The sequence below is a fragment of the Paramisgurnus dabryanus genome, chromosome 4, assembly GCF_030506205.2.
Source record: "Paramisgurnus dabryanus chromosome 4, PD_genome_1.1, whole genome shotgun sequence".
Taxonomy (NCBI): Eukaryota; Metazoa; Chordata; class Actinopteri; order Cypriniformes; family Cobitidae; genus Paramisgurnus; species Paramisgurnus dabryanus.
In genome coordinates this window covers 24,092,882-24,105,328 of record NC_133340.1, presented here as the reverse complement: position 1 = coordinate 24,105,328, position 12,447 = coordinate 24,092,882, and the positions used below count along the sequence as shown (strand labels likewise).

General features: G+C 37.0%; 1 protein-coding gene across 11 annotated transcripts in view; it reads left to right on the top strand.

The window, feature by feature from the left end:
* nfixa (nuclear factor I/Xa) overlaps window positions 1-10,740 on the top strand; it is a 115,314-nt gene extending 104,574 nt beyond the window's left edge. For 7 of the 11 annotated variants that reach the window (XM_065295289.2, XM_065295284.2, XM_065295288.2 and 4 more), the window contains 2 exons: window positions 1,278-1,372; window positions 7,222-10,740. In XM_065295289.2, coding sequence (XP_065151361.1) covers window positions 1,278-1,372; window positions 7,222-7,236 — 110 coding nt within the window. In that variant the 3' untranslated portion in view covers window positions 7,237-10,740. The remainder of the gene's footprint in view (window positions 1-1,277; window positions 1,373-7,221) is intronic. The other 4 variants (XM_065295293.2, XM_065295285.2, XM_065295291.2 and 1 more) reach the window with 1 other exon arrangement.
* Window positions 10,741-12,447: the final 1,707 nt, after the last annotated feature.

Genomic DNA, 12,447 nt, shown 5'->3' with positions numbered 1-12,447 from the left:
CTTTACGCAAGCAAACAGATGCACAAGCTGATGTGTTGCGTTTTTCACCATTGCCACAAGGGGCAGTGTATGTAGATAGCTAGTAATGCAAGAAGACGTATTTAATATGCACACTCGGTTGCGTACGCCAAGCTTTGGCATCCCTGTTTGCGTAAATTATGTTTCTGGCCTTAGATGCCCTGATCTTCTCCACCTGATCTTTTGTTTCTTTGTTAATTTTTTTCATTCTATCTCTCACTCATCCTCCTATTTCATTTGGTTTTCTTTTGTTTATTCGATTGCAATCAGTCACGGTTTTTGCAATCGAATAGGGATGGCGATGCCATCATTGGCTAAAACGAACAAAACGTCGGCTAATCGCTATCGTAGATCAGCCTCCCTGCTTATCTCTTTTCTTTTTATTTCTCTGTCTTCTTTTTCTTCTTTCAAGAGATCAAATTCAGGGCAGCTGGCATGGACTCCACAAAAAAACAAAACAAAAAGCAGCAAACAAGAAATGGCACCCGACATTCAACGATAACGCATTTCCATAGACACATTAAGCTAAATACAGAAAGGAAATGTGTGCACGTGCAGATGAAGGTATCTGTGATGTGTCTGGCAGTGTGTGAGAGCGGCCGGTGCTGGGTTGCGGGTCTTTGCTTGGGATGTGTGTGTGTGTCGGGTGACGGCAGCAGGGCGGGCGAACAAAAGGAGGAGCCCGATGAACAAGACCATCCCTTCTTTTTCCCCTCTCACACATGAATGTTCATTTTCCTTCCTGTTTTTCCTAATTCATTCATATCTATGGAATGGTGTTTCAGTCTCGACCTGTCATATCTCACTTCATTTGATTGTCTTCTACCTCTCAGTGCTTTTACACACGGCTCACACGCACATATTCACTTACTTGTAAAAACACAATCACACAAATTCTCCTCTGATCTCACGGAGTCCCCTGCGCACAACTGCCCTGAACTTGAATTTCGAATTTTTCGGTCCAAACGTAATTTTTTAAACGTAAGTTTATAGATCCTTTCCACAAACCCCATCAGTTTAATTAACAATACAATTCGTTTACCTATACAAAAACACTTGCAGGCAAATACTTTTTGCAGGCAATTATTTACCATTGCTGTTAAAGGTAAAGTGTGCAATTTAGTTTTTGCCACCAAACAGACTAAATAATAACAATTTGGTGTTTTTTGCTAGTGCAAAAAAGTGACAATTTTCATTTTTTGTTGAAAACGTTCAATTATGCAAAGCTATGAATAGTGACAGATGTATGTGTGCCCCAGCAGCATACCCAGCGTCAGGCTCCACAGCTTCCAACAGGTTTGTCGGCATCGGAACACGGGGGGACAACTTTCTGAACATCCCACAGCAGACTCAGGTACAATCACACATACAAATGTAGGTACACTTAAATGCTTACTTACCAACATAAAAAAATAAGATTCAGCAGCAACACACATTGCACATGTTAGTATAATGGGCGTTTCACACGGTAGCCTACGCGGCAGCTGCAAGTGTCTAGTTAATTTTCAATAGGAGATGTGCGGAAAGCAGCAAAACAGGGGCGGTTACGAAGGTAAAGGGGTGATGGTTTGCACGCCTTGCCCCTACCATGGACCAGGCTCTTCATGAGCTCTTCACTTGCCGCGTATTATGTGAAAAATGATACGCGGCAAGAAGTATAGTCCATCTTTTACATGTACACAGGGGTCTATGTACAGTGCACATGATGCAGTTTTTGTCATTAGAAGAGTGCGCGTGTATTGTTTATAAAACCCTGCGCACCTAAAGGATTATTATGAACACCTGTTCAATTTCTCAATGGTGTTATGGTGTGGGGGATGTTTTCTTGGCACACTTTAGGCCCCTTAGTACCAATTGGGCATTATTTAAATGCCACGGCCTACCTGAGCATTGTTTCTGACCATGTCCATCCCTTTATGACCACCATGTACCCATCCTCTGATGGCTACTTCCAGCAGGATAATGCACCGTGTCACAAAACACTTTAATGATTCTTTAGGTGGGTGTAGGTCACGCATGTGCCTGCAGGAGAATGTAGTGTGTAGCCCAGGAGATAAATTGCATTTTGTCGCAATGCGCATGCGTCGAACGTCTACGTACACGTAGGAGTCAAATAAACTATATTTTGCAAGGCAGTGTGTTCGACCGTGTGCGTACGTTCACGTACATGTAAAAAACAGACTATACTCTGGGCTTAACTAATTCGGACAAAAGGGAATCATGATTTTCAGCAGAATATTATATTGTTATGGGCTATATTGTCTTGTGATCCATGACAATGAGTACCAAATTATTTAAATAATTAAAGCTATAATTATTTGATAAAAAGCAGAAAAAAAGATGACCTTGGACACCAAAAGTACCTCCAATTATATAATCACCCAGCTTTCCTCCTACATATATGTGACCTTGGACCACAAAACCAGTCGTAAGTCAAACAGGTATATTTGTAGCAACAGCCAAAAATACATTGCATGGGTCAAAATTATTGATATTTCTTTCATGCCAAAAGTCATTAGGATATTAAGTCAATTTCCTACCGTAAATATATAAAAACTTATTTTTGTGAGTAAATGCAGGCAATTTTCTCGATATTTTTCCTTTTTGGACTGTCGGATTCCAGATTTTCAAATAGTTGGATCCAGTTGCAACCGATGACTTTTTTCCGAGGGCGCTCGTCCGCTCGATGAGAAGTTCGTCACAACATGTATGTAGCCGTCATGTGTGTGGTTCGTAATTTCAAAATATGTGTTCTGCGCGTCGAGTGATTCTAAGTGCATCACGTTTCTTGTCAAAATAAGTGCCTGCTGCAGACGCGTCTAAATGGTTTATGATAAAAGAGACGCTTGTGTTTGCCAGATACTCGCATAATCTCATGCGTAATCAGAGTTTACTGTTTAGGGAGTGTCTTGTATATATTTTGTGAACGTGAGCGTCTCTTTTATCATAAACGGTTTTGACGCGTGTGCAGCAGGCACTTATTTTGACAAAACACGTGATGCACATGGTTCACATGACACAACAAACACATATTTTGAATTAGGGCCCCTCAGAAGAGCAGTCACAAGCCACCACTGGTTGAATCTCTGCCAAATATATCCCCATCATAACAAACTACACATTAATGGAAATCTTATTTATTCAGCTTTCAGGTGATGCATAAATCTTATAACTGGTTTTGTGGTCCAGGGTCACTGGTGTTTGTTTTTACTCACTATGGGAGTTAAAATGATTATCTGTGGTAGTTACCACATGCCAAAGATGTGATATGCCAACGCTAAGTTGAAAATAACCCAGTTTTGTTAAAATCACAGCGGTTGGAATCATACTATCAATCAGTCAGCTGTTTTTGATCGGTGGCACTGAGCTTTGTGAAGTGCGTGTGGTTGGTAGCAGTCAGCGGCTTTCTGGGGCTTTGCTGAGAGACACGCTGCTCGTTTCAAATGGGTTTTGTGGCCGCCGTCCCACTCGCACCAGCTATGAAAACCACAAGCGCTTCCAATGAGAAGCAGGCACATGGAAACAATTGTTTCCTCCTCTTCGCTGATTTTAATGTCACATCTTGTTCCAAAACCAAATGTTGTATGATTCATCAGACTTCTGATGAATGTAAGTAAGTGAGTAATTGAAAGATGTGACTTCACATCGTTTTCTTATTATCAGATGCACACGTTTACACGCACAAAGGATACACAACTTTTTGCCACACTTCCAAATGGCAGGTGAATTAATAATTTTATGTATTTATGCTAGGACTATAAATCGATAAAGTATTTAATCTAAATTAATAGCATGATTGTCTTGAGTTAACTCGTGATTAAATGCAACTTAATGCTCTTTTATTTTAATTAATTAATGTTCAGCTCTTTTAAATATCTATAAGGTCCCGAACTTTAGCTCTCTTAATAACTATTTTAACATCAAGTAAGTCCTGCACTTTATTTTCTAATTCCTGCATGTTTTAAAACCAAAACCAATATCTTGCACAAATGATGCATCATTTGAATTAGTTAAGTATTTAGGACGGTAAACCTCTCATAAAACGTACAAATAAAGATCATTTTAGATGTTTGTTGACTATTTACTGTCTGAGGGGGTGTGCACACCAAAGCTTTTAAACGCAGCTGAAAACGCCAGACGGACATCTACTGCCAGCTTTTGCTGGCTTTTTTGAAAAGTGCCGTGCTTTCATTCGAAACATACGCTGGCCGCCGGCATAAACGCTTTGGTGTGCACGCTACTTAAAGCTGTGCCTTAATTTATCCAACAACGTGTTAGGCCTACACTGTAAAAAAATTTGCCATCAAATTTTTGTCAAATCAACACATATTTTTATGTTACTTTAACTAAAAAAATTAAGTTAAACAATTTCAACTTGAATTTATAAGTTATGTCAACTTTTTTTAAAACAAAAGTTAAAATAGTAAGGTTGAATTGCAAAACCAAGTTGCATTTTTTTACAGTGTAGGGTTAAACCGAAGTTATGCGTTACGTTAATTTAATCGCACGCTGTTAAAATGAAGTTACGTTAACATGTTAAAGCGTTAATTTTGACAGCCCTAATTTATGCATTATTTTAGCTTATTTTTGACAAATTAGTATGCTTTGACATTTTTTCCGTTGTCTCATATTATTAATAACATTTGCAAAATTGATGAAAAGTAAATGGAAAAGTCGTGAGAAATTGTTATCTGCCAACTGGTGTATATTTATTATTTGCCAAAAAACAGTTTTCACTTGTGTTTCCAAGTGTTCAATGTGGACCCTGCATGCCCATACATACTGCAGATGGACATGCTGTGACAAGTTGAGGATTGATCGAGTTTATTTGTTGAAAAAAAGTTTCTATATTTACCTTAATGTAACACTTTTTACGTTTTTAATACTCTAATCAACTTGGGCATGGAAAAAATATAGAGGCTTTTTGCAAATGTATGTTTATTATAAAGAGTCAAACAGATTTTTTTAGAGAAAGTCTAACACAGGAGAGAGAGAGAGAGAGAGAGAGAGAGAGAGAGAGAGAGAGAGAGAGAGAGAGAGAGAGAGAGTCACGTCCCGACTGTCTGGTTGCCCTCAGAAACCAGACATGATGTCATAGGCAGTCGAACATGAACTTCAACAGGAGGGAACTTAAGAAAATGGATGGACACTACTGGCAGGGATTACGGTGAGAAAGAACTAGCAAGGGACAGCAAGAAAAGCAAAAGTAAGAGAAAGAGAGACTGGAAGCGAACGCAATACAAACATTTGAAAAAGTTCAGATTGAAGTAAGCCAAAACATCTTGAAACTTCTCAGATCCTCCTGTGCTCCTCAGATAACATGAAAGCACAACTTTTAGAAATTTCATCCAAACCCAGCAGGGAAAAATGACCTGAGTTTAAAGCTGCTGGTCTATAGTTGTACTGATTGTTTAACACTGTACTCTAGTGGTTACTCTGAGAACTGACTTAATGTTAACACTGAAGTCTGATATAAACCCACACAGATTTTTGTGTTAACTTTAAAAGAAAAGTTAATCTATGAATGAATTTCATCATTAATAGATCAATTATATCAATTATAATTTAAAAGTTGCAGTCACATGATAGTTTTGTGTGAGACCAACATTTTGCATAACATCTTTTGTGTTTCTTAGATAAACTAAAATCTTACCAGTTTTATACAACATGAGGTGAATAAATTTGATCCTGTTTGTGAAATCCAGGCTATAAAGTCTCATAATTTGATGATGAGATAAAAAGCATGAAAGTTTGATTTTTACACTTGATTTTAATCTTCGACACAATGTTACCAAGATTTGTTGGTTCAACTTAATACATACACTGTAAAATGCAGCATTTTTGGTGAAATCAACATATATTTTTGTGTTACTTTAACTTGTTTTTATAAGTTATGTCAACTTATCACAGGTCAAAACTTAAAATAATACGTTGAATTCACTTGCAAAACCAAGTTGTTGTAACATTATGCTGCAGTTTTTCTTTTACAGTGACCTGGTTGTTGAATTAACTTAAATTTTTAAATTAACTAAAAAAAGGATAAAAATACTATCAATTTATATTTTTAAGTCGAATTAACTAAAACTTTTAAGTTAACATAATTTTTCTTATAAAAATAACTGTCAATATTTTAAAATAGAAATAACTAAAATTTTTAAGTTAACTAAAGAAAATGTATAAAATACTGTCAATATATACATTTTTAATAGAATTAACTCAAAATTTTAAGTTAACTCATAAACAAATGTATAAAAACACTGTCAATATATATTTTGGAATAGAATTAACTCAACATTTTATGGCAACCACTGTAACAAAAAAAAACTTTGCAGCATGAAGTTAAAACATCTTGGTTTTGCATGTCAATTCAGCCTACTATATTAAGTTTTGACTTGTAATAAGTTGACAAAACTTATATCATTTGTTAAGTTAAAGTAACATAAAAATATACTTTATAGTGCAGATAACTTATTCACTTTTTTAAGTTGAACCAACAATTTTACAGTGCATGACCCTACTCAGTCAATATTAAAGATAAAAATCAAGGTTATATTTTCACACAATGCTTTTACATTAAAGCCTAAAAAACCTAAAAAATGCACTTTTAAATGTGTTCTATCAGAAAATGAGTCTTTAATGTGTGTGTGTGCAAAATAATTTACAAATCCATCTCTTCTTCTTTGTGTAATCTCCTTTAAACCACAACAGTCACACAAAACATGCTGTTGGGGATCCACTATCAATGTGATGTCACATTGATTACGCCCCAACCATGACCGCTCACAGACTCTGCCTTATGAGTGCGTAGTTAAACCTTCTGTCAGAGACACATGTTTTGATGTAGTCCATAGCACGTGTGTAAGCGATCTTACTTCGCATACTGGGTGAGGAACAGAAGCTTTCTTTGCATTTAAAGAGACACACACACACAAAACAGCGCGTTTTCATTGCAGCCACAAAAAGCCATGTTCAACATCGTATAATGAAAGATTTGTGGTGTATTTTGAGCTAAAACTTTACAGACACATTCTGGGGATACCAGAGACTATTTTTATATTGCTGAAAAAACCTAGGTTAGGGGTCCTTTAAGTAGGTAAATTTTCTGTAGAAAACATTAAATCACAAAACAAGCAGTTTTCTCACATTTTTTTTTACAAATGATAATAAAATGTTTCTTTAAGATGTTGTTTTTTTGTCTTGCAGTCATGGTTCCTTTGACAAGACTTTTCGTGAAACACAGTCACAAAATCCCCAATGAAAACTGGAAAAGGAGTCACAAAGCTAAGTACGGAAGTTTCTCACACGCCCCTCAGACGTCTCGCACACAAACACACGCGCAGATACTCAATTCCCGAAAACTCCAGCACGAGGATTTCGAAGACTTCAGCATTGACGACGGATGACCCTAATGGAAGAGACCATCCGAATGAACGACTTTCGTTGTCTTCATAATGATGCAGTGCAAACCATGCATTTAACCCTTTACATTCACCACCCGTATGACCCATGATGAGAAAACCCTGTGCAAACTAATCTGGAAAGACACATTCGACTGAAATTATTGAAGGTGACATGAAATGTAACCTGGATATGTTAATCATGGACTTTATTGATATGTAAACGCCCAGGGTCACGCCTGTGATTGGATAGGCAGGACTTAACAGGACCCTTCTGATTGGCTAATCCCAACCCTTCCAGTCTGGATTTGCTGATATTGGCGACGCCTTCCAGTGCAGCGTGGGCTCAGCATCCTCTCCGTTTCTTGTTGACAAGCAATAGACTGCACATAAAACGACATGCAACACTAACCATGTGCAATTCACGTAAACATATGCACTATTGATATGATCAATGACCTGTTCCTGAGGTTAACGCTTCGCTTTGATAACCAGACTGACTACACACACATCATGGCTTAAACATGCAAGCACACATGAGAGACATCTTAACACGTCACAGAGAACCTGGCTGCTGGTCTTAAAACAGTAACACTGATAAAACAACTTTTTCTTCATCTGTATTTGTGTCTTGCTTTTCAACAAGATCAAAAATGAACTTTAAGGATTAAAAGTATTTGACTTTTGCCAACCTTTTGATGGTTTATTCATTAAAAGCAAGCTACATTATCACAGTTTAGCTTTGTCAAGATGTCGATGTTTATGGTTTAGGAAAGCGAGACAGAAATATACAGATGCAGAAAATGTTGTGAATGGGAAGGGTCGAGCACAAGTGATGGACTTAATGTCCAGTTTTGGAATATTTGGATAATTATTAGTGTTTATGACAGGCCTGTATTTATAAACTAATGAGGGGTTAAGCACATCATTCAATCTGAGCGCTTGTGCATCCACATATTCAGTATAGGCCCTGCATACAAGGTCCTGTTTTTGCCGTAGGTTTGGTTTTGCCGTACATTTTTGATTGAAACTCACAAGTGCTTTCATGTTAGGTTTTATTTCACCCCGGATTAAAATAAAACTAGATTTGTCATAAAGAAAATAAATTTTCGGTTAAGGTCCATTTAAAATGTTTTTGCATTGTGATATTTTAATGACAACACATTCTCTTCTCAGTTACGATTGCCGTTGTGTTCGTACAGTATTACTGTAGCAAAATTAGCAGAGCATTGTGTTAGGGGTTCAACTCCCGGAGAACATACTTTCTGAAAAAAATATAAATCTTGAAAGTTACTTAAGATAAAAGGATCTGCCAAATTAATAAATGTAAAATTGTTAAAAAAAGAAAATGATTGAGTTTTCGGAAATATAAAACTAAAAAGTTTTTTATGATTTCACAAAAGTTTAATTCCTTCCAGAAAATGTTCTTCTTTAAAGGTGCAGTGTGTCATTTTGAAAAAGATCTCTTGACAGAAATGCAAAATAATATACAAAACTACATTATCAGGGGTGTATAAAGACCTTTTTATAATGAACCATTATGTTTTCATTACCTTATAATGAGACATTTTTATCTACACACACGGGGGTCCCCTTATGTGGAAGTCGCCATTTTGTGCCGCCATGTTTCTACAGAAGCCCTTAACGGACAAACGTTTTTTACTTAGTTGTCTCCGACCATGACATATTTTTCCGGTGGCGGCTACCGTAGCTTGTCTATGCGTTTCAAAAGTAAGGGGTGAGCAGTGGACTGAGGGTTGGTTGCAACTCGCAACCTCACCACTAGATGCCGCTAAAATTTACATACTGCACCTTTAAATATATAAACATGCTTTAAAAACAAACATTTCATCCTACCTTCATGTGTTCTCTTTTTATCACCTCTCAAATATGAATAGGTTTGTTCAAAAAGACCAAATTTTGATAATAACGACTTTTGATAGAGATCAGACTCAGAACGAAGATCAAAACATACATGGATTTTGAACTATTTGCCCTAAGGGAATACTTCCAGGTTTTATAAGTTGGGTAAAAGCGCCACCTGGTGGATAATAGCGGATATACGGATTGCCGAAAAAACTCGTCATTGGCAGGGAAGCGTTTTCTCTTAATTGACGAGTTAAAGCGTCAATGCAGGGGAAAGAGTTAATCAACAAATAATTTAAGATGAGATGTATTACAATAATTTTACATCATATTACATTCAATTAAATCATTTTATAGAATCAACGTTAAGAATAAAGAATTGTAAAAAAAAAAACTTAAAATGTCCAGACACATTACGATCATGAAAATTTAAGGTGGAAATGTACTTTAAAGCCCAGAGTTTTTTTCGAGTAGTCAAACATACGTGCACAGTCGACCGCACAGCATAGTTTATTTGACTCGTACGTCTACGCAGACGTTCAACGCAAAAAAAGCAATGCTTTTCCTGGGCTACATACAACATTCACTTGTATGCGCAAGGTTTTAAAAATCCAGTGGTGCGCACACAGTACGGTGTGCATTATTCTAATGGCAAAAATTGCGTCAGGCACACTGTACACGGACTCTCACGTATGGATCATATTTTGACCTTAATGGTACAAAAATAATATCACAATGCAAAGAATCTTAATGTTCCTTAACATTCAACGCAATATCATAGCAATTCATATGTATTTTACGAGGTGGATAATTCGTATTAATTTGTACGACCAATTTCGTACGTTTTTGTACGATTTGCTTTTGCCCCTTTCATGTTGGAGTTAGAGGCGGGGTAAGGGGTGAGGTTTCATTTAAGTTTTTTAATGAAAATCGTTTCTGTATGATTCACTTTGTACAAATTGGCCTCTTAAAATACGTACAATTTTTTTTTTTTTTTGGGGTGAAATATGACATGAACATGCGTCTGTGAGATTCATTCACTCTAGCGTTGTTTGTTTTCTGGTTTTTGTGCGCTTTTGGTTTTCACACCTTGATTCCGGCTCCTTCAGATCGGACTTCTCTTGAAATTGTGCTTTCCAAAGTTTTTGTTTGTAGAGTAACAGGATCAAGTTTGAACATATCACTAAATTCTCCTTTAACTAATGGACAATCCAGTCTTTTCTTCATGAACCAGATTTTATATCGACAGTGCTGTACCCTTCCGACCCATCACACTCTCCATCCATTTACAGTTTATTCATGTCATTAAACATCACTTTTTCTCTTCACATCTAGTTTTCACCACACCAGTACAGCCTAGTTCACACGACAATCTGCCAACGGCTGCAATTTTTAAGTAAGCCCACCAGCATGAATAAGAAACGTACACACGACATTGCACTAAGACACATTATTAAAGCAACACTATGTAGTTTTTTTACCTTTAAATAATGTCTCTAAAATTATTTCAGTGATAGAACAACTTTTAACTGGACAAATTGTACTGTTGCTGCAACCTGAGCAGCCTCCTAGCTGCTACAAGCACACTCTGAAAGTGGCGGTGGAGGGTAGGAAACAGAGTGTCTGATACCAGGCACTGTTGCGCTTTTCAACCACATGGGGGAGCTGTAAGTCATTTTTACATGGAAACTACATAGTGTTGCTTTAAAGGACAAAGGGAAACCTTTAAACTCAACTTCTCCAAATGTGATTTCAGACTTCACGATGTATTCCCTGGTGACACGAACGAAATAAAATCGAGAAAATGTTTCGCTCTCCAAACCACTGACTTCACTAAATAACTGGACTGCCTGGCTGTCAATCACACGTCAGGGACTCTGATTGGCTGGTGATATTTTACCATCCACTTGAAACGCAATCAAAGTGCCTCGTGTCCCCTTAACATGCAATTCAGGGTCTTCACTTCATGTATAAGCTACAGAATAAATATACAACATGTGCTTAGCAAGAAACAACATACAGTATGAACATCTGCAAACATATTTATAGATTTATGTTATCCAGATCATATTGTACTCATACTGTGTGTGTATATATATATATGGACATATGTATAGTTCTGCCGCTGTGACATTAGCTCAATGGCAGTCTAGTTATTTTTTGACCCATCACCTGTGTCAGTGATGTCATCACAAAATGTCCTTTTTATTAATATAACACGAAATCGTCTTTCCAGAACTTACGGCATCATATCAGGTGTGTTATAGATCAAATACAAAAAAGTACACCTTTTTTTTTTTTTAAGAAACATTTTCTTTGGTAAGTTGTGGACTGAGCCATGTGCAATGTGTTGGGTAGATATCTATATTTGTCTGAGATTTTTAAAGAAAGCGAAACGAGTGAAAATGAAAAAGGTTGAAGTCTGCGAGCTCCTGGACTCTAAACACGAGGGCCACAAAAGAATCCCAATCTCTGCAAGCGTTGGGGAAGTTTGTACTTTTCGTTTATCTTTTTTTTTAAAGTTTTGTTTGTAAGCTTTTTTGAAAATATTTTTGGGGTGGGCGGGCTGAAGGAACAATTTTACAAAATGTCAAACGCAAATATGTATCGCTGGTGCTTCTGTTACTCAAATAATATCACACCAGAACGACTGTTTCCTTTGAGACACGTTAACCAATCTTTCTCTTTTCTTCTCTTTTGTATTTACTTAGGGGGGTTCAAATTTTTATATTGGTTCTTCTGACAAAAGGCATTTTACTACAACCTTTAAAAAATAAAAACAATGCCCCGCGTTTGCACGTACATACCGACGTCAGACGAATTCAGCACAGCTGCAGGAATAGCTACATTTTATCGCATTTATTCGAAATCCCCGATGTTCTCTCCAAATCTCGGATACGTTCAGCTAAAAAAAAAAAAAAACGTGTTAAAATGTGTTCATGTGAGTAGGTTTTTGTTAGATGTTTACATAGTTTAGGATATTTACACGTGGCGGGCAAAACCGTCGGAAAATCCGCGAGCCACGCCCCCTTATCGTCACGGAAAAACACTTCCTGTATGTAAATGAGCTCCCATAGTGTTTGTGCTGTAGTTTAATAGTTGAGTATTTAAAGGTTGTCCCATTCAAAGTGCCTTTTGTTCACAGATACCGCATCTTGTAAATGAG